This window comes from Nesoenas mayeri (assembly GCF_963082525.1).
Source record: "Nesoenas mayeri genome assembly, chromosome: 18".
NCBI lineage: Eukaryota > Metazoa > Chordata > Aves > Columbiformes > Columbidae > Nesoenas > Nesoenas mayeri.
Window position 1 is genome coordinate 8765426 of NC_137566.1, and position 22919 is coordinate 8788344.

At 43.7% G+C, this 22919-nt stretch overlaps 1 protein-coding gene across 1 annotated transcript in view; it reads right to left on the reverse strand.

The window, feature by feature from the left end:
* The window catches only part of RAPGEF1 (Rap guanine nucleotide exchange factor 1), a 75646-nt gene that overhangs the window by 36122 nt on the left and 16605 nt on the right, over positions 1–22919 (reverse strand). The window contains exons 2-6 of the mRNA XM_080356075.1: positions 12554–12693; positions 9218–9396; positions 5929–6085; positions 1596–1684; positions 1055–1207 (exon numbers count right to left, since the gene is read on the reverse strand). Of these exons, the coding sequence (XP_080212201.1) occupies positions 1055–1207; positions 1596–1684; positions 5929–6085; positions 9218–9396; positions 12554–12693 (718 nt within the window). The remainder of the gene's footprint in view (positions 1–1054; positions 1208–1595; positions 1685–5928; positions 6086–9217; positions 9397–12553; positions 12694–22919) is intronic.

Here is a 22919-nt window from a genome sequence, read left to right on the forward strand (position 1 = left end):
ATCCAAATGAAATATTTTCGTTGACCCAAGCGTTGTTTCCATTCACAGAAGTCCCTCTTCTTCAAACCTTCCATGTTTGAAAAATGTTCATATTTTCAAAAATTTATAGGACAGGAAAGCTATTTTTCTGCCCTTTTACCCTCCTGGCGAACTTCAGGGAACAAGATGGTCAGTGTTGCTCTCACCATGTTTTGGCATAAGTCTGTTGCAGAAACACATATTGGCAGTAACTAGTGAGATTTTAACCACTGTGCTTTTAGTTTTTGTTTCTAATGACACACAGTTCTGGTAACTATCAAGCCTATGGGGTTCCCATGAGCACATATATTCTGTTCCTGGAACATACCAGGAAATTTTTATATAACTCATGAGAATTCATACAACACGTAGAAATGTGATTCTTTTGGCCAGCCGCAGCACTTGCTGCCGCATTTTCAAATTAGCACGACACGTATTTTTCACACCATCCATTAGCACCTGTACTAGAGAAGAAAACCATCATACACACAGACCAAAAAACCTGCAAATTGGGGCTTTTCTCTTCCTTCTCAAAATAGAACTTAGAAACTTTCATGTGGTTACTCGTAGAACAGGGTAAGAACAACCAAATAAAAGGTTCTTTTTTTTAATGCACTATTGGCTCCTTTCACTTTTAAGCTGATAAAAGCAATGCAGAATTGCCTGGATGTAATTGCCAGAAGAAGTTACAATGTAGAGTGTGGTATTCACATAGTTTTAAATAAGGCTCTTAGCATATATGTAGTTTTAAATAAGCCTTTCATGCATGGATATCAGAGCACAGCACTGTCCTCACATAAAAAGAGGTGAAGTAAAACACAGATAATGAAGAGTGCTGTCAAATCAAGACCGAGAGAACACAAAGTCATAAGTAGAGTGCAGGAGCAGGAAAGAATTACTCTGGAGGACGGGAAATCCAGAGGCACCACCAACCCTCCTCATGACCCCTCTGGTGTGCATTTTGCCAAGATTGTTTAAAAAAAGGAGCTGGTAAGAGCCAGCGGCTTTCTTCAGGCAGCAGGTTGGCCGGTGTTACCTGTTTTCTGCCACACGAATGCTGGGCAGAGGGGGCTTAGGAGGCGCAACTTCTTCATCCATGGAGTCAGTCAGTAGCTCATTGGATTGAGTCATGTTAGTTGTTTTGTTGAGGATTTCCATTTCTCGGTCTGTAAGGGGAAGTTCCGAAGGGCTGCGACAAGTAAAATACAGATTGTAGATCTGTACACAGTTTGAATGCAGCAGGTTGACAGATTAATATGCATTTTAAATCATATGCAGTATGAGAAGCACCTATAGCAGAAGGTAGAATTTGCATCTGCAGGTGGAGTTCCATGTATATGCAGAATACAATGTGCATGTGTCATGGCCAAGTGATGTTTCATTGCGAGATTTTGGTATCTTCCCTACCATAGCATATTGTTCTCTTTAAGTCGTGCCACTGTAATGAGGCTACATAAAGAACACTATGCTAACATCTGTGAAGAATAACTGAACACTTTCATTCAACCATCAGTAGTCAGAATTTATCTCTCCTTGATTAGCCCTGCACACCAAAGAAATCCTTGTCAGTGACCCACCTGTCAGATTTACATGCTGGTAAACTGGGTTTAACTGGGCTTGTGGGAGAGGGATGCTCCTGCTTTTCAATTGTGAGTCTGACCAGCTCCTGAGGGATAGAGAGAAGAAAAAGAGAATAATCGTTATTTGCTGCATGCTGCACTCAAACATCTGGGACAGAAAGAGATGCTACTGCAGTAAACTCTTGGTTAGGCAGGGCACAGAGAGCCGAGCTGGGTGCAGGTCTGGTCCAGAGCCGTACAAACATTGCAGCACCGCTTCTAAGGAGCACCCAGTACTAGTTTAGCTGTGTTAAGTGCATAAACCCTGGCCCTATGGGGATTCTGCACAAACCCACGAATGTGTCTTTTTGCTGTTCTTCCTCTTTCTTCTACAGTCACAAACGTATTCCAGTCCCCACAACACCCTAGATTAAGACAAACTGACTTACATACATAAATATAAGTACAGAAAAGTCTTAAACGGTAGAGTAATTCACCTAGATGTCCAACAGCAAATTAAATAGTGAACACCTTTATTAAAAGGCCTCCTTCCCCTGAAGCCAACTTTTCACGTTAGCAATGGAAGGCTTAATCATTCAAGGAACTGCTGTAGTGTATCTGGTCTAAGCAGATAAGGCTCTGGATAAAGAGATAAGGGCACGATAATCCTGAACTACAAGTCTGCCAGCAGTCAAAACAACAATCGTTCGCACCAGAAAGATGGAGAGAACATTTTAGGGACATCGGAGGCCAGCAAATAGATGTACTGCTCACAGACAGAACATACGTCCGCTTACAGGCAGGCTGGAAAGCTGGCAGAGCTTCCTGACGGTATTGGCTTCCTGGTATATTATGCAAAGGAAACTACATGGGACCAATCTTTAATTTATTTTAAAGGAGCCTGAAGTACATTCCAGTATCATCTTCATGTCCGTGTCTGCTGAGCTTGGGAACAACTGTCATTGCGCTCTCAATGCGATAACTGCAAGTGGAATGTCATCATCATCCTTTCGAGGAAGGGAAATATTCTCGTTCTTGTGTTTTTATATAAGGCTCTCTTTAAAGCTGAACCTCCGTGGGTCTGCATACTCACAAGAGGAATAAAGGACTGCGCTGGATGCGCAAAGGACAACAAATGCAGCTGATTTGGGCTTCAATGTTCTACTTACAGTCTCATTGTGAGCTTGTGCCCAAAAATAATGTACACTGTGTCAAACAAAACCACAACACAATGCCCAGCTTTCCAGAAGTTGTCCTGGAAAATCCCACTCATGGGGAAGGAGGAGAAAGTACAACCAGAGCACACAGAGATGTCCATGCGGGCTAATGCTATAAAGATATTCCTGTCTGGGACAGACAGACAGACAAGAGTCCTGGCGAAGAACAGACCAACAGGGCTTTTGACAACCTGTCAGCTTCACTGGGCTAATGAACATTTCACAGTATATGCACCAGTAAAATAATTAAAGCCATTCAGTCACAGAACTAGAGTGGTAACACAGACACTGACTTGACCTCAGACCTCCCCGCTGAGTGTCCCCAGTCACTCAGCTGAAACTATTATTTTTTAAAATGTACGTTCCTCTGTTTCATCCTCTATTTCAGGCATTCAAACCCAAAGCCAAAGCACTCCTTAAAGTGCTACGGAAGGGAAAATGTAACATCTCCTTTTCTTCACCACATTTAACACCTTCAGCCAAAGCAAGGTCGGGCTTGCAGACCATGGTGGTGGCAGCGCCAATGAGCCCCTGGTGTTTGGGCCAAAATGCTTGGTTTTCCTATTTTGCCGGCTGTAACGGACACATGCTTGCTTACCTTAAGGCAGTGTAGGTTACAACGGGAGAAAAACAATCCAGTTTGGCTCAAAAGTATCTTTAGAGTGATTCAAACCATTGCTGCTGTGAAAAAACCCAAGACGCTTCCCACCAGAGTCGCCACAACAACATATGATTGAGAACACATCAGAAGATCACCGTTTCCCCTAAACTTTGATAAATATCACCAGATTCCCTGGACCCCGACTTTCTCCCCTCTCTACCAACCCCAAAATGAGAACTAGTGCTTGAAAATCAAGCCAAGATCTTCAGTGTATGCAGAGGTAATCAGCACGCAACCGAGCCAGATGCACGTTATACTGTTCCTTATCAGCAAGTAAAGATTCCTGCAGCAGTAATTAGAGATAATTAAAGCCTCTCTGCAAACTTATGCTACTTCAGCAAGCTGGAAATTCCAAAATGAGATGGATTTTTAAGAAGTTACATAACCAAAACATGGATTATTTTTTTTTCTTTTTATATACGCCTAGTCAGGCACTAAAATTTGGGATAAAAACAGCAAGTAAAGCAAGTGAACAAGCGACTCCTTTATGCTCAATTCTGAAAATAAGGGGGGAAGTAAGCACTGAAATGTGGAAGTGGATCTTGTGCAATCTGCCAGAAAACCAAAAAGGACTCTCCACAGCGGAGAAGTGTCCAACTTCTCAGTTCTGCTTCCAGATCTGCAAGCTGGCTGGGCCCTTCTAAAATAAACCCTGTTCCTCGCTGTGCAGCAGGAGAAGAGCTCATGGTGCTTATAAATGCTGACCTGTCGATGGGCAGACACGCTGGCACCTCCCCAGCCGGTGACACACCTGCTCTGACCGTCTCCAAGCTGAGCAGACATAACCCAGCTCCAACTCCAAACTAACTTTTAGTGTAACAACAAAATAGAGCCTGGTACAGCCATGGTGCTCAGTGGGGTTTAACAGGTCAGGCTTAGCGCTGTACGGGCACATCTACATCACTTCCAGCATTGGCAGAACAGGCATCCAAGACCTTCCACCCATTCGCATGGACACACTGCTTTGGCTGGAAGGGAATAGGTATCGAAGGCTTAAATATCTGAAATTTGCTTGAAGTGAAAGGGCAGCAGGCGGCAGGGTCTCTTGCAATGAGCCTGCACAGCCCTCTCCTGGATCTGGTGATAAAACGACCCTCTCTCCGCAGGATTGTGCGGATTCATTAAGTGATATCAGAGAGAACTGCCTCGCTATTTGCTGGGATATTACAGTTCTGATACCATACCGCAGATTTTCACGTACTGCAAATTGCTGCTGAATTCCGACAGTAACAGCAGCTGAGATTTTACACTAACCTCCTTTTCTCTCCCCTGCTGTGCAAATTTAAGACCAGCTTTACTTTTCAAATCTGGAGCTTAAAGTTAAAAGGCATCTTGTCCAAAATGATCCTGGAAAATCTGTCTTCCTTAGGTGATGGCAATGTTTTGCTTCAAAGATATTTGTTTAAAAGGCTCAATAAGTAATAGTGATTTTAGTATCTGTGTTTGACTAACATTAAAAAGATATTCAGAGCACGCAAACACCACACCAAGACTCCTGAAAACGTGATAGCCAAAGCTTGGGAGATCCACTTCATTGCCGCCTTCAGCTCCAGTTAATAAAAAACGGAGTACAGCGAGAGGTGCCTGTTCCTGATACACTAATCCAGGTGAAACACCTGCTGCCATTCTTAAAACACCATCTCAACTTTCCTACTGTGCTTGATCGAAACGTTCCCCTTCCGATTCAGCCTTGCTGTTGAAAGTGGATTAACTTTCTCCACAGTTTTTAAAACCAGATTCTCAGGAGATCCAATGGTCGCTGGTGCCCTCAGCCCAGGTCAAGCGGACTTCTAAGTGCAGCCGAATGAACAGTCCCCGGGGCCATCAGCCCAGGGACAACCGCATGAAACAGAACTAAATAATGGTACCAAAAGCTACCGGGAGGTCGCAGGAAAGCCAACAGCTGTCCCTGGGTGGGGTGTGGAGGGAATGCTGTAAGCAGGTCTCACAAAGGATACAAAGGTTTCTGTTCAACATTTCCATTAGTTATATAAAATTAATCTCCAGAAAACTGAGCTTAGCTCATCACCTGTTCCACACCCTAATCCGCCTGCTGAAAGCGGTGATGGATCACTGACGAATCCTTTGAAATTCGCGTTAAAAGATGGAGCTTGATTCTCTATGAGCATTGACAGGAAGCATTTCCATTATATTTTGCCTAGACAGAAAATACGCAAACTCTGTCTTGTAAACTGCACGGGAGATTGGGAACGACTTGCTGAAAATCTACTACAATGCTCAATAAAGATTTATTGTTTCTTCCAATTCATCCAGAAGCCAGGGTGAGCACTTCAGCAGCGCACACTAACAGCCAAACCGTTTGTGTCGGTCCTTAATCAGCACACCGAGCAGGATCATTTCACTTATGATACAGTTGAGGTAATTTATTGAAGGCAAGAATAGGATCTTTCTCCTCTAAAAATATGTATTATATACTTTATACAATATAACTGACAATATTTGTCTCAGGTACCTTGACTCCATCCAGAACAGCTTTTATGACGCCCTTCACTGTTGTCACCATCTCCTTGTCTTCTGAGTTCACACCTTCCAGCATCACTTGATCTGACCAGCGGATGAGATTGGCCAGACTCTGGTACACACGGCTATAGCAGGACGAGATGGCAGAACTGGACGGCAGGGCAGGAAATAGCCGAGAAAAAAACAGAACAAAATGAAATGATGGAGATACTATCAAATGTTATGAGAGCGCTTGATTTAGAGCGCATTTCACGCTGTTAAAAATGTGACTGTTCTCCTTTTCTTTCTGACATCCAGAATTAGTGTTTAGCAGGTGACAAAGCCGAGATTTCTCCTCTGCTGCAGTTGCTCTCCCATTCTCCAGCACCAAATGGGTCGACAGAACTAAGGTACAACTAATCTCAGTTAAGAGAATGAATTAATTGGGCTGCAAGTTAACACGGCAATGCTAAAAATAATATGGTTTCCATTTTAATTTACAGCTCCAATTCTATGGCTTTACTTCAAAGGTAAATATGTAAGTCCTGTATTTAAGCCTAAGTTATATTATTTCAGTATTATCTATGCTTTCCTTCTTCTTTATTAACTCTTTCAAAGAATGTCTTGGACAATTGAGAGCTGACTGTATTCATTCTTTACAAATCATTTCCTCATTGTTTATAATGCCTGAAAACATGTAATTAAAACCTGCTTCTTTACATAAATTGAACTGAATGAATTTCAGGTTTGGAAGAGGAAGGGTGTTGCTTTGTTTTGTTTTTAATGAGAAACAGAATTGAAGCTATTGTTCCGAAGGGGGAAAAAAAAGGCATTTTGGAAGGGTGACAACTCTAAATAAAAGTGAACTGTAACAACAGTGCTCACAGGCATTTTCCTGGCCGTTCTGCACACACTTCATTACTAAACAAGGTGTGTTAACAGCTCTGCTGATGGCAACGCTTCAGCAACTCTTTGTAAAGTTAAATCTATTTGAAACTGCATCAAAAACATAAACAGATAAGATAAGGTCTAATCTCACAATCATTACTGATACGGGTGTTGCAAATCTTCCCATTTCTCCTTGGTATCCATTTTACACTGGCTTAACTCCAGTAATTTCATTAGCTGTGAGAAGAGAATCAAGCCCACCAGCTTCAATGAGACTCTTTAGGTGAATGAAGTTTGCAAGTTCCAACCATGGGGATACAAACATTGGCAAGGGCTTCTTTGTTTGGTTCTTTTGGTTTATTTTATTTATTTTTTTGAAAGCATTCTGTTTGCCATTTATTCTAATTTCAAATGAAATCAGCTTGGTAGGAGATATTTCCTAAACAGAGCCCTCCCCCATCTCTTTTTAAGGCTTTGATTTCTTCGCCATTATCTTCAGTCTGCTTCCTTCTAAGGAGGCAATAATTGAAAGCCCATTTTGTGCTAGATTTAATTACTTTTTTCCTTGATGCAAATGCTCTCCCTGAAGCCAAAAGCAATCCAACAGTGATCGCAGAGCTTTCCTCCACACTGACACAAGGCTCGCTCACTTTTCTTCAGGGGGATTTGCCATCAAATCACCCCTTTCTGTCCTGCCACTACTCAACAGAAACAACGTGTATGAAAGGACGCGGCTTTTGGAGAATGCCAGATCCCCATTTTTCCTGTGAGATTAAACAAGAGAGAACATACATATGGGATCTGCACTTTAAACCACAGCGTTTCCAGAAGGAGAAACTTATCGCTATGCAGAGGACTCCACTGACTACAGACTGAAAATTCTGCTTATGTGGGTAAATACAGATACCCGACTGTCAATGTTGCATTAGCTCACAACTAAAAGAGATGATCTAAGAAATGTGAAGAACAGGACTGTCTGCAATACTGCTGCTGCTGAAGACCACTTAAGTGATATTTATTTCCAAATATATTCTTGGAAGGGAAGATCACCCTGAGAACACCCAGGAGATACACAAATCAAAGCCAGTGACCCTAAAGATGACACGTTCTATCCTAAAAAATATTTGCTGACATTTTACATGTTCTCCCGGTGCAAGGGGAAAGTTTATTCTTTCTTTCATTAAGTGAAAGCAGGTGCTTGTCAGGAATTTAATAGCTCTGGGAAACCCTGTGGCAACTGAAGAAACTTCTGTGTTGGTATCCAGAAGCCTGATTAATTTTACCATTCTAACAGCTATTGCTCTATATAGTTCTGCAGATCTAACCTAAATGGGATCTCTCCTGTCCCAGCCACAGCTCTGATACTCACCAATTGCCTCCTTCATTTTGTACTGTCAGATGCAAACCTGGCCTCTGCACTAGGACCAAACACAGCTGAGCATCTCTGTTTGCAAAATACCCGGTACTCTACTGCTGTCCCAACCACGCTCTAGACCTTCCTTGCACCAGAATTGAAATAAGCATCTTGAAGTAAAAAAAAATTGAGATATTTAACAGGAAAAAAGTAGGAACAGCACAAAAAATGGCAGGATTTCCATAACCAAACACTTGCATTTCTCTGCCTAGTTTTGTGCTTTTCTCTGTCTCTGCTAACTTTGCTCTTTCCATGTTATTCACTGATGTTTGCTTGCTTTGTGTAAATTGATTGCTCCAGCATCTATGGGATGAACAACAGCTGTATCTCTATGGCTTGACAACTCCACAAATTCTTATAATCCATGCTGAGCTTTGCCTTGGCAAATTTCTACTTTTCTGGCTTCAAACTCACTGTCTAACTGGTTAAAACATAACACATATAATCTGTTAAAACACAAACAAAATAATCTGCTGAGAGTGCACAGGAATGAACTTGGATGGTTAATCTACTGAAGTACATCTGTGTACTCCTGTTCTGTATCTGATTCAGTAAAAATCCAAAAAAATCAGTAAGAGTGCAGGCTCAGACTTCTCTAATATCAGGGGGGATAAACTGAACACTAGAAGTGATTACTCAGAAGATACACTCTTTTTCAGGTGAAAGCTATTGGATTTGTTAGCTTTTAGGATGCAGAACCAGTACAGCATCTGAGGAGAATCTCCTGCCAGTACATGACGAATCTCCAAGTTTATCATCATCAGTCCTTCCTCCTCTCTGAAACCACTCCGACTTGCTTTATCTTTCCACAGCATGGGCTTCTTCGCAGCAGGGGGTCTGCTTTTAAATTGTGTTTGAAAACTAGGGCATAATTAGTAAAAACAGCAGTCACTTCATCAGCCACTGCAGCATTTCCCGTCTCCTGCATGACGTGATTCTTCAGACAGGAGGAGGAGAGGAGCTGGGAGCCCCAGTCCCAAAGCCCAACAAGAGAACTGACCTTTGCTGGATGCGTGGGTCGGTTTGCACCAAGGGCAGGATGGCTTCCAGCACTTTGCTGGCTGAGCCTGGCAGCATCTCTAATACTTTCTCATCAATTGCCATTTTGTCCACAATAGTCTTAAAGTAGCGCAACGCACTGACGACCTCCTTCTCCTTCTCCTCTAGCCACGATACATTCTGGAGAGGAGGAAAAAGGGAGAGATGTGTTAAAACCTCAGGATTTTTAAGGGCAAGGTTATTTTAACTTACCTGAAGTACTGAGACAATGAACGAGGTACATTCCACGAGGACCAGAGAAAACTCCTTCAACCACAAACACTTTTAAATTGAATTACCACTCTTTCAAAAAAGTCAGAGCAAAACTGCACCCACACTTTAACTCCCTGAATTACGCGCATCCCAAACTGAAGGCTAATCTTGATCAGTTTTAGGTCAAGATTAACACTACTGATGATGTGAAAGGCTCTGCTTTGAAACCCACAAACTGGGAGGGTGAAAGAAAAAGAATATACCAAGTGCAGATAGTAATGATAATGCAAGAAAGGAAGCAACAACTGCTGGTTTTAAATAGAGCCGCCCCTCTGATGTGATCAAAACCCTTTTACCTTCGGCACATCCCACTATCAAAAGGTCTTTTCGATCAATAAACGCAGTGGATCAGGAAAAGGGCAAGAGAAAAAGAGGAAAAGAAGTCCAAACACCAGAACTATCTAAATAGATGACTCCATTTTTGTATCCATCCCTGATAGTTTCAACGACACACATGGTGTTCACTCTTATTGAGTAATTTGGCCGATACCAATACGCCTACTTATATGAAAGCAGGCTGCAGGCTTCTCTCTCTATTTGCAAATACAAAACTCCTCTCTGATCAGTCTCCAACCCAAAGTCACTGTGATGCTGCTGGAACAAGGGAATCCAGACGCGTTCCATGGGGACAGGCTAAGAAAGCCAAGTTTTGCCATCAGTGATGAGCATTACAGAAGGGAACAATTCATTGGAATAAAGCTGAGTTGTGGTCACCAACTTCCAAGCCACCACCACACTGGAAGAGCAAATTCAGAAGTGATACGTGATATCTTAATGGCATTCTAGACAGGGGTATTTTTTGAAAGTTTACCAGAGTATGCCTGGAGGACTTGTAATGCCACAAGTAGTTCCTAAGTGAGATTTAAATTAACTACTGAACACTGCTAGACAAGGAGCAGAGAGCTTAGCAGAGTCAGGTTTCACCATTATCTCCTCAGTAAATTCAGCTTCAAGAATTAATGACCTGTGGGCATTGTGTGCTCCCCATACTCTTGTCAGCCGTTAAACTGCTGCTTTTCTGCAAAACCAGGCCAGCAGCCCTAAAGGTTTTAGGAAGAACAATTTATAGGCAGCGCTGGTTAGTAATTTGGGGCCAGTTGTAAAAAAGGATTAGAGTCCCAACTCCCATTTATCTCCAACTTTAGAAGTCTAAGTCTCAGTCCAAGATCTGCAAACCACCCTGTCATTTTCCATCTCATCTGGGAAGTGCCCAGAACTCTGCTGCTGCTTCCACTTTTTGACAATATTGCTTGCCAGGCACCTCAAGTTCTGATCTGCAGCCCACGGGGCCCCAAACTCCTTTGTTGAGGAGCACCCTGGCAACTCGCTGATGTCAAAAACGCCATTTCCCATTCTTCAGGCATGTGTCCTCACCACCGCATGGTTTATTCCAGGATACGGAGCAGCTCGGTCCCTCCCACGAAGGTTTTGCCCTTCGTATGAAATGACCGCATGCTCAGGGATGAGAGCGCCTGTGTATTCCCCGAGCGAGGGTGACTAAGGCCCGGTGGTCAGAGCTCTCAAACAGAAGTGAAAAAAATGTGGATTGCAGTTCCTGCTCGGATGGCTGTTTATGTATTTCATTCAACAACTGCTTCCTGTAGAAAGGCTTGTGACTTAATAGCTTAAACACTCTCCTGGTGCATAGGAGGGATGGGCTTGATTCTGAGAGGTCAGGGCTGAGAACAAGTAGAAACCCAAATCCTTCTGCAAGGGCTTTGTTTCCCCATTAAAAAAATCTCACTCTGTACATAAAAAAGGTTTCATATCTTCAGCATGCCTTATCAGGAAATCTTCTTGCATTGTTTTTTAGAGAAGATAAAGAAAAGCAAAAACTTCACCTATGATTAACATGCTAATACATGTTACAGAACCGCATTTGAAAAGGGTTCTTCATTTTCAAACTCATTTAATATGTGGTCACGTATCAATCTAAAGGAAGGCCTTTGAATTATCTCAATATAGCATCCTGAAACATTGCTGAGATTAAAAGCCTTCAAGGAGTACTCCTAGATTTTATTTTTATTCTTTAGAAGCAGTCGTAACACAAGGTGCTCGGCTTCCTAGAAAGCAGATTCATAACCTCTTGGGGGGAAAAGAAAACCTCACAGACTGGTAAATAAAAGCCTCATCATCTCCCACCTGACGGTGCAGAACAGAGCTGGGAAGCCCTGCAGCAACTTCTCTGGGTGTCAAACATGTCACACAGAATAAGATAACTGTACCCTGCTGACAGCCCTCAAAACCACCACAACAATCCCCAGCAAAGACAGCCCCAAAAAGTTTGCACCTCTGGTGCTGCACATTGGGTGGGATTTTCAATAACTACGAAAGATTTTGAATTATCATAAATAACCTCGATTGTTCTTAACTTTTGGCTTGGCTTTATACTTGAAAACTGCACCAGCACGACACAGAGAGAGTCTCCAGTCACATAATCGGGTCAGAACAGCAGAGGAGATGACACTTGGACCGGTTTGTGCTGGGAAAAGCGGTGAGCTCAGCTCTTTGAGGACGTGAAGCACGTTGGGTCTGAGGAATCGTGTGCTGGAATCAGCAGCTGCTTGGACGCATCTGTTGGACTCTCCCTGCCGATGTCGTCAGAGATTGAGCACGACTTTGGACCAGCTTCAAGGGTTTGCTCGCCTGGGTTTGGGGGTTTTAAAAGGATCACACCCCAAAAGCAGGCAGTTATTTGGAAGCTGTAAGCATAACCATAGGGTGTGCGTGTTGGGAGGATGTGTCAGGCCATAAACTACATTCCATAATGAGATATTTAAATGCTTATGGAAGGACATCTTGTCAGGCTCTCCAAAGGGAATTACATGGCTTGGTTGCTCTTATTTTATACTACACAGCAGAGTTTATAACTAAACAGAAAGTAATCCTGTGAATCTCTGAAAAATCTGCAGAATTCCACCGAGGACAAAGTCACGCACTGAAAGCAGAGCTGTAGATTTTGATAAACTGATACCAGCAAGCAAGAAACCTGCAAGACTAACAGAACGTGTCCCTCATCTCTTACTTTGTTTGCTGTCTTCTCTGGTGTTTTCACTGTCACGTCAACTTGCTTTCCTTTCTTCGAAGGGGTTCTCTTTATTTTTGGTGAATGAAACTTGCCCTTCAGCTTCATAGTGAACGAGGAGAGATGGGAACGCTCAGAATCTAGAAAGACACAGAAATGCGTTACTGGATTAGGGTGAATTTGTTGACACCAGGGAAGTTGTGTTACAGCCTTATCTGGAAGACCAGCCTATGAAAAACATTGCAACCATGTAAATCTATTGAGTGGAACAAGATAAAGAAAATTGTGGCTCTCTATTTTGTTTCCAATGCCCTTCCCAGGCTGCTCTGGCCACTCGGCAGCATCACCTTCCAATGCAGTTCCATAGATCGTCTGAAAAAATTTCCAACCCTTGTCACTCCCAATGGATTTCAAACCAGAGAGCAGAAGAATCACTTCAATACCACAGCATCCTTGAAGAAACTTAATTACAGAACTGCTCAACCTTTTAAAAATTGTATTTTCATGGGGGTTTTTTAATACCTAAAAGCTGAAGCTCGAAGGTTTTCAATCATGCCTCATGCAGACTTACTGTTGAAATATATTTTTATCTGTTTAGCCACAAAGCTAAATAAAACTAAGCTGCCTCATAGAGAGCAACTGAATGTATTCTGAGCAAAGAGCACTTTAATAAATGAAAGTCTGAATTGTTCTCTAGTGACCCAGATAATTCAGGAGAAGATACCGAACTTGTCTTTAACTACAGTACCAAGGGAAGTAAGCAGTTTTGCTGTATGTTTCATTTTTCTTTTAGATTATTTGGGAATCGACTACACAGGCAACAGAGCCCCGTGCATGCAGCACTGCAGCACCGCGTTAGCACGCAGGCTGCAAACAGAAAAGGCTGCTGAGTCAAATCTAGCACCCTGGAGCTAAATACCACGCTGCGGCGCAAACCCCGCTCCTCGTACTCAGAAATGGCCCAACCACAGCTCAAGGGAAGGAACCCGCGCTTGCCTCCCCATAAGGGCTGTCTCCCTTTCAACTTGGTTTCCTGCTAGCACGTTAAGACCTTGTTATCAACACCTTAACCAGAGCTCTGGTTAGTTGTGTCCTCTAGCTCAAAATTTTGCAGGCATCCTATTAATGGAAGCTGCACCAGCACTGATTCTAATCTGGTCTGACTGCAGACCTGTTCTCCTTTTACAGGAGTAAATGTGTTTTAAAGTTTTCTGAGTATCATAAAGCCCCATTTAATGCGCGCAGGAGAGAGGCACTAAACCCCTTGGCCACCGCAGATAAATCCAGACATATCAGTTGGCCTCTGAAGAATCACTTGGAGCAGCTGGCACCCTAACTTAGCAACAATTGACGTCACTGCTTTGCATCCACACCGGGATCTCCAAACCTTTCAAATCTCCCTGGCTCCACAGGGTGCTGAAGGTCACCACTGAAACCAGCTCCTGGCTGCGGTGACAATGCTCTTGCACTCCCCCCCGCCAAATAATTCGTCTTTATTTTGCACACCATATGAGAATTTCTATACATGCATGCGTATGCACGCTTGCCAAGAGAAGTCACGACTCTCAATTTATTTTTCAAGAACTGGCAAACAATTACAATAATTAATCTTCAGGGAAATGATGGTAGCCGCAACAAATTGTGTCTGGCTCCTCCATGGGCTGCGGTGAGATCCAAACTGCTAGTCTGAGTAAGAAAATGTTCAATACCTATAAACCCCTTTGTAGCTTATGGTGATAATTCTGCCTTGCAGGTACAAGAAATTTGGAAGGGAGAAAGGTTTCAGAAGACTATAATTTCCTTTTCTCCTTCCCACCAGACGTCTGTAGCCACATTTATGGGACAAGCACACGAGCAGCTGAACCAATGTGTGTGCACGGTGTGGAACCTACAAAAGGAGATGTTGTGTCCAAGGAGAGCAGATTCCCCTCACCACCACCAGCAGCCTGACCATTTCCATTTGCTCTCTCCACCTTTCTGTCCCCTTGAACACGGAATCATTCGCACACCACGCTCTGAGGGGACACAGACCGACAGAGCGAGGACAGAAGTAAGCAGCTGAAGCAGAATGGGAACCTCCTAAAATAGTATTAATGAAGTAAACCAGCTGACATTTGCAAAATTAATAAACGTTATTGTCTGAACAGCCCTACTAAGCCGTACTTTGAAGATCACAAATTAATGCAGCTTTTTACTACCATGTCTTTCCATCTACAACAAGCATTTTCCAGATCTCATCTGCTCATAGGCTTCTGATGCGTTTGCAGTTAAATGAGTCACAAACCAATATTCTCTGACACTCAATTACACTTAGCACTTAAAATAGCGCTTTTCTTGTTCCAAGTACATTGCAAACACATCTTTCCCATCCTTAGACAGGTCGGTCTCAACCTTACTCTGTGGCACGGAGGTGAAGCAACTCATCTAACCAGAGCAGAGGTGAGTCAGTGACTCCAGGACTCGTCTCCATCGCACAGTCCTTTCCCCACATTCATGAATCAAGCAGTGGAGCTACTGTGATTATATTCAGTGAAAGCCAACTGACATTATCCAGCATGATGGGCTGTATGGTTTTCAAGCAGATACATCATTCAAGCGTTAGGATTTGCATTTTAATGAATCTGGATGAAGTGGTATAAAAGAGAACGTACACTTCAATAGGAAGGTATTCTAGCTCAAAGGTGGAAGTTACCTAAGCTTTTACAGATGAAGATGAAACTCTCCAGCAAAATGCACAACTAAGCAAGACTTCCTAGCCTGGTTACCATAGCACTGGTCTGCTTTGAGAAAGTCACTTTCTTTACACTTTATCCTAATTTAAATAGCTAACATGTCCTACGTCTGTCCAGTTAAAAGGTTCAAAAAGCACAGCATGCCTTTGCAGATCGATTCATTTGATAACATGCAGAGAGAGGCAGAAAACAGAGCCATGGCACTTCTCAAACCACTTCTGTCCCTCTGCTCCTCCCTGCCCGTCTACAGTAACCAGACCCCTTAATGCAGCATTGAGGTTGTTCTGAGCTCGGTTGGCTGCCCGCTGGAAATTGTTCTATCATATTACCCTCGCCTCTTACCCATGAATAACCAGCAGTGTTTAACTGGAGCCTCAGCATCGGCTTTCTGAACTTCTCTTTCTCCTTTCTGGTGGTTGCAGGAGGGTATCCCATACTCACTTCTATGCAGCGTCCAAATATTTATCAGATGAACGGGAAAAGACAGAGCAATAAACTCGATCGAGTGATTTCAACTAGAAGGGGGGAAAAAAGATATTGTATCAAAGCGTTCCTGACTTTCTGTCCCCTCGGATTTCATCTGTCTGGATGCTCTGCTGCTGCATGTAAGTGAAAAATAAAATCCCTTCAAAGTTATTTTACTATGGATCTGAGTTTCTTGATTTCTGACTGTAAGTTTTAATATGTCACTCGTTTCATTGCTAATTCCATCCCTCTATTAACGAGGCTCCCGCTCTGCTGTGCTTGAATGTGCTCCAGCTGTTGAGTCCTGCTCAGCTCTCAGGTTCGTCTCCCCTGGACAACAAGTGTCTGGGGTCCGACCAGGCACAGGACACAAGAAAGTTGCTGTTGCCAGCCTGCCCCAAACAGCCAGGTGTGGCCGGAGGGGTTTTTGGGTACCCACTGAGCCCCCCAAGCCCAGCACCCCATGGCCGAACAGGAACCACCTCGTCCCTCGGCAGCTCCGGCAAAGCGGTGCTGCCTGCCCGTTTGGTGGCAGAAAGCTAAATCTGGTGAGGAAAGAACCGCAGATTTTCAATGACAGTGGATTAAGAGGCACAAGGGAAGGCAGACAAATCAGCTTATGTGCTTGCGGGCGAAGAAACTAGGCTGCTTAGGAGAAAGCCGGCAAGTCAAAGCCCAACGTCCACCGCGGTAATAGGCAAGCAGTCACTTTCTACTGGGGTTCAAACCAACGCCAGGAATTACATCGAAACACGTGCATGTTGGTGAATTCCACCAACCTAACCCAGTAGCAAATTATTTCAAGTCAAAATGAAAGTTCAGCCTTTTACAGAGCTCAGTCAGGGCATTTTCCAGCTCCTCGCCTGCTGTGCCGCCCCAGGAGGCTCCAGAGATGGGCAATAACCCCCAGCTGCTGCTGGACCCCCGGTCATCCTTTTGTCACTACAACTCAGCTCAATGGCACACAGGTTGCAGCAGCAGGGATGTGCAATTTAATTGTTCAACGTGTCAACCAAACAAATTGAAAACAGACTTTTTTTTAATACAAGAACCCCAAGCTTTAGAATACTGTACCTTTTCTTCCCTTCACCTGAAATCTAAACCTTCCATCTTCTCTCACTCTGTATGTGTTCACACACCAAAACCCTGCAGCTTTAGAGGAGACAAAGCCTTAAAAAAGGGTTATAATTAGTTCTCCAGCTCAGACTGACTCTTGCAGCTCGTTAGAATGAATGGAGTGGAGTCTAAAAATCTTATCCCACAAATGGTTCCCTTTTCTAAAGGCCATTTGGGTCTCTGCTGGATGCACATATTTAAAAGCTATCAGATTAAAAATAACAGCAGACATCTCTCCCCATGTCATAATGAAGCTATTGTGCACATTTTTAATCAACCGCTTCTGCCATTTATGCCACGAGTCCTTTGAAGGCAGAGGTGACTTATGTAATGAGTTACACAACGATGCCCATTAAAATGGCATTTGTTCCCTTGGGCTCAGCTCCATCATTTGTGGAAGACAAAAGGCAAGTTGCGAGGCTTCAGCTAAACCCTTGCTGACAGGGACTTTAAGAGTTCTGAAGCAAAAGGAAAAAATAATGAGTTATAGTTGAAAATAACCTTTCTGCTGCGCTGTACGTTTGGTGCGGTGAGAGACTACAGGGCTGGGGCTACGGCTCTGGCTCCTCTAGACCCAATTCTGCTGTCAGAAACACAGGAGAACAGGGGATTCAGGACAGACAGATGGGCACACGAGAGCTTCCCACGATAACCATGAAGCGTGCTGCGAAGAACAGATGTTTCAAGATTTTATATGTATATTACTAGAACTCCCAACCATCTCCCATCCTCTCTTAACCTCAGGGCACGGGCTGTTATCTACTACATACTTGTAAGCACACAGATCTGTGGGGCCTTTGCCCTGCTGAAGCTTTGGGCTCTCCTGGAATGCAAAGATGAAAATAATAGTGATTGACAGAAAATCAAAGCCTTGGAGCTTTGCGGAAACGTTGCTCTAACCTGAAACTCAAACAGCCTCTCCCAAGAGCTGAGTTCCTTGGCAGAGGAGCTGGTGGAGCCGATGCAGGAGGAGCGGTGCGGAGATACCAGCGAGCTGTGGGCAACAGAAAGCTACCGCAGGGACACTTCAAATATCAATTTTTAATAATATTGTGGTGGAGGGCATCTCTGCCTTTCTTGTGACTAAATGTTCAAGCCTGCCAGTGTGTAGCAATGGGGATGGAGAGGAAGCACGAGACACGTTGTTGAAGAAAGCTGAGGAAAGAGAATCCCAGATACATTCTCGGCCCTTTCACACCTGCAAAGTAACTCAGCATTACGCAGCAAACAGCCTTCTGCTACATTTCACGCCCTCTTTCTCCAGAAGTCCTGGGGATGCTTAGAAGTTTAAAACTGCTGATATGCAGCACTGGTGCGATGCTTTATGTTCTCAAAAGGATGAACTGAGATCCTGAATAAAGAAAAGACAGAATGTGGCAGAATAGAATTAAAATATCCCTTTTAAACATCTGAGTGTATCGCTGCTGCATCAGGGGTGCTACAGAAGCCCCAGATCTAGCACTTCTGTCTCTGTGAGTTTTGAAAAAGTGACTTTTCTCAACTTTGCCATTACCCCCAGAGACTGAAGCAAAGAGAATTTATACAGAAACAAACAAGACACCCGGCAGGGGATCCAGAAAGGAAAGAAAAAAGGGAGGGTGCAGTGTCAATCAGGAAGTTTGCCCACCCTAACCTTTGTACCTTAGGTGGAGCTGTTTGTGAGCTGCTCCAAGTCCCTCTCCAGGGAACCCGTTTGCCAGGAGAGCCGCCAGGTTTGGGAGGAAAACAGTGGAGGAAGGGCAGCTCGAGAATCAAACAACCCTTCTGGAGCGCTAAAGAAACTTCTCCTTTAACATCACGTCACCTTCGAACCAGCCAGCGCTCGGGAGCGGAAAGACCGGCTGCCCTTTTTCTTTTTTGGCAACGTTACAGTGAATGAGCATAAACCAGCAAGCATTAATGATGTGCAATGACAGCACACAAACTTCTATGGAAAAGGGAGGCTCAGTTCCCTCTCAGCTGGCCAGGCAATGCTCACTGACTCACAGGCTTCATTATTTTTATGCCGCCCTCTGGGGCCTTCAGAGGAAGCAAAACATTTTTATTTGTCAGAGAGCACATTTTTATTTTGATTTTTTTTTTTCTTCTTCTTTCTAAGCAACCATGAATGAGGCATCTCCAGCTGCAGCAGCCGCGTGTGGAAAGAGCACACAGTGTTTGCGAGGGAATCAGGAGGCACAGAGGGAGACTTATCAATTCAGCCACGTCTCCCGACCCCAGCGAAAAGGATGGGTCAGTCAACAACATTAATTTTACAGTGCATTAGTACTACAGCTCTTCCTCCTCCCAGCTTCATATTTGGAAGCAAATCTTCAGGTTGCAAAGAAGAGAAGATGCACCAGATGAAGCAGCGAGTTCAGAGCAGCTGACTGGGTTCCCTCCTAGTCCTCTTTTAGCCTCAAGTATTTCAGAAGAGAGAAATCTCCTTGCATGCAGACGCACACATCAGGAATCCTTCAGCTGCTGCAAACCCTGCAGCAATGCCACCCAACCAATTTATGGGGGCGAGGGAATTGAAAGTTACAACTAATTGAACAAGGAGGGATTTAAGGGAGTAGGGCTTTGCTACCCAGTTTCCTCCAGCAGACCAAAGCTGGCTTTGAGACTTCTTTTGCAAAAAGACACTGTAATTTATTGATAAGCAGCAGACAGGACTTTTGCCCTGTTTTATCTGAAGGAAAGTCACGCCAGCAGTTTGGGCCCGTATCAACTCACGAGCAGAAATGCCGCCACTTACCAAATCATAGCAAACCTTTGTGCCGCATCTGGTGAGTCTCTGGTAATTTCCCATTGAAGTCCTGATTTTGCACAGCCCTGCAAGCCCCAGAGAACTAATGGGATTACAACACTGGTAACACAACTCATAACTCCCCCTGTGCCAGCAACGCTAAAACAACAAGAGAGTCAAGAAGCCTCCAATGTCAACATGACTGCTGTGGTCCACGCTCACCCTGCTCTACGCATCAAAACCACCAAGGTTGTTAACTAAACATTTAATTTTAAATGGAAAGAAATCACCCAGCTACAAGGCACGGCCTCAGCGTTACTTCAGCAAACAGCTCTGAGCATAGAAATTGCAGCGGTCGCGAGGGGAATCTGTTGAATTTCTCCGCTCACCAAACATGACTTAATAAGGGGTCCGTGGGCATCCCCACTCGTCTAACGGCTGTATGAGGATACAGTCATGACAGTGATTCAGACATCTAAAAATAAAGCCCTGCAGGCACAAGTCTGCGTGCGCACTACCTGAGTCACTCCGGGCTGGAGGAGCATGTGAGCCAGAGCTAATTTGTTTCATTCACACCATTGCCACGGCCAAGCAAAAAGCCTTATCGCTGAGCTCCGCTTAAACTCTTTCTCCCCTCCTCTCATTTTACTCGAGCACATTTAGACTCTTTCCACGCTGAAAAACCTTTGCTGGGCTTGGGTTTCAGTTGTACGGCTGTCAGCGCTGAAACTCAGACCTGAAAGATTATAACCCAATGTTGCTGAAGCTGTTTATCCATCTCCAAGGTGACAGAATGTCGTCACTGGCACTCCGCAGGACGGCAAGCAGAAACGCATTGTTGTAGATGCTTTGGGGAAAAGCCTAATTGCTCGCAACCTGCCTACAGGTTCAATAGCTGAAAAACAAGGTTGTAAATGAGGTCTTGACTTTGCATCTGCCCCACGGCACCAGTTTTGAAAGGGAAAAACTCAGCCCTCTTCCATCCTCGGAGAGCAACCTCAGCTCTCATTCATTAGGCGATGGAAAAACAAAAGAGAGAAGCTGGCTCGGATCTGCCTGACACAATTTCCAGTTGCTTTGGACATTACTAATTATAGTCATCTTTATTTTTGACCTCTGATTACAGACTCTTTGCACATTCAGACTGAACTGCAAAGCTAACCCCTCTTTTCTAGTAGGCTTGGGAGGAACCTCATACCCTGCCCAAGAGCCACCGCCCACACTCCTCTGAGCTGAGCACAAGAAACAAGATCAAAACATGGAAAGCATTTGCTTAAACACGCTCAATTTTATTTCCTTCTTTAGCAAGTGCCATAGATTAAGGGCAACAGTCCAGGTGAGAGTGTGATGTAAGCTCTTTTCCATGCATGTTAAGAGATGAGCTAACTTCTCTGCAAGGAAGCCTCGTTTCTTACTGTTCTGACTAGCACTGTATCCTCAGGGCTCAGATGCTGAAAAGCAGATATTCGGTTCGGTAAGATTAAACATGTCTGCACAGCTCCTGTGCACCGTGCCGGGGGCTCACATCTCTGCAAGAGAAAGACAAATGGGTTTCAGGAGCCAGGTCAGCGCTGTCTCCTAGAGGGGCATCGCAATAGGAGTGTAAACTCCCCTAATATTGCTTACTCAATCAAACAAGGCATCACAGGAGGGCTACACAAATCACTCAACTTTGAAGTCCTGCTCTACTGGCACCCCAAAGGGCCAGCTCTCTATCTGTACATACACACAAGCGTGTGCGCAAAGTGATACAGTGGCACCGGAGGTGTGAAATTTCTGATGTAATCAGGTCAGAAGCTGCTTTTACATTATTGTTGTGTCGCTTGCATAAAGCGTTAAGAAGCCCCAAGCCATATCCTCAGTTCCATACTCTGTTCTATACCTGATAGGATCTGCAACCAAACCACCAGTTTTATTGCCTGCCTACAGGCAGGAGGAAATTTTAGTCTTCTATAAGCACAATTTGAAACATCAATGCCTCCAGCAAGGGGAAACTGAGATGTTAATTGAACTGAACAGCCAAGGAGGGAGAGGAAATACTAGGCCTAGTATAACTAGTCTCTTAGCTGTAGGATTAGCACATCTCGGTACCATCATGGCAGGAAACACGAGGTAGCTTACAGAGTCTGAGATGTCTATATTTTACTCTAATGCACATAAAGATTAAAAGTTACTTTAGCAGTAAATAATTATTTGTGTAAACTGTCTATTTTATCCTGTCTCCTCATGCCTGCATTAAAACCACCTGGTTACATCGCTCCTACATATGACAGGTTTAAAGGTGGTACACTGCTACTCGATGAAATCAATTCGCCTCCTCACCAAACAAACAAGTAGGTTCTGCGTTTTTTTCCATGGACTCGACTCTGAAGCTCAGCAAATAAACTCTCAGCTGCATTTACTTCTAAACTGCTGATTTCTGTAGAAGAATGACAGATGAAGAGGCATCTCCTGCTTCATTTGTGGCAACTCTGCAGTCAGGAAAGTCTGAATACGCTAAATGTGCCATCACTCTTCATTAACCTGAAAACCAGCCATGTAGCTATTGCAAAGAGTGCAAAACATGAAGATGTCTCAAACAAATCTTGGAAAAGACATTTGACTTGGGAAAACCTGCTTCATTAAATGTGTCGAGAGTCCCGAGTTCCTCCGCAGAACTCTCTTAGAGTCTACAGGACTTCAAACAATACACTGCATTTCCATATCCATCCTGATTTTTACACACAAGCCATGGGTACAAAACATCCATAATGGTTTGATTGCTTTCATTTGATAAAAATACACATTATATATAGCGGTCACAGTGTTAAATGATGAAACTGAACGTAGCCATATAGAAACTTCGATAGATGTTGCTCAGAAGAGCTGAGCTGGTTTTCTGGCAGCTCTATGAATCTATACTTTTAAGGAGATTGCTTGAAACTATAATACACCATTAATTTACCCTGATAAAACATATCCACGTTCAAAGCCACAAGAGCCTTATAACCCAAGACTCTATAAATGAGAGCTTTTCTGTCTAGGAAAGTTAATTCAAATCAAGGTGAAGGGTGGAAACTTACACATGTTATTCCCAATTAACTCCCTACAAGGTTTTATTTTGGAATCAGACTGTCCACTTGCAAAGCAGGTTGAGCTAAATAGAAGCCAAACTGGCAATAAAGGGAAATATTTCAGGATCATTCTCCTATATATGGGAAGATGTTTCTCAAAGATAAAGTCTAGCTTTGTCGAAGGCAAGTCAGCTGTAGACCGAGCAGCAAAGCTATAGGCTTCCATTTAGCCAACAGTCTAAACAAAGCCTAACCTAATACCAAACAGGCAT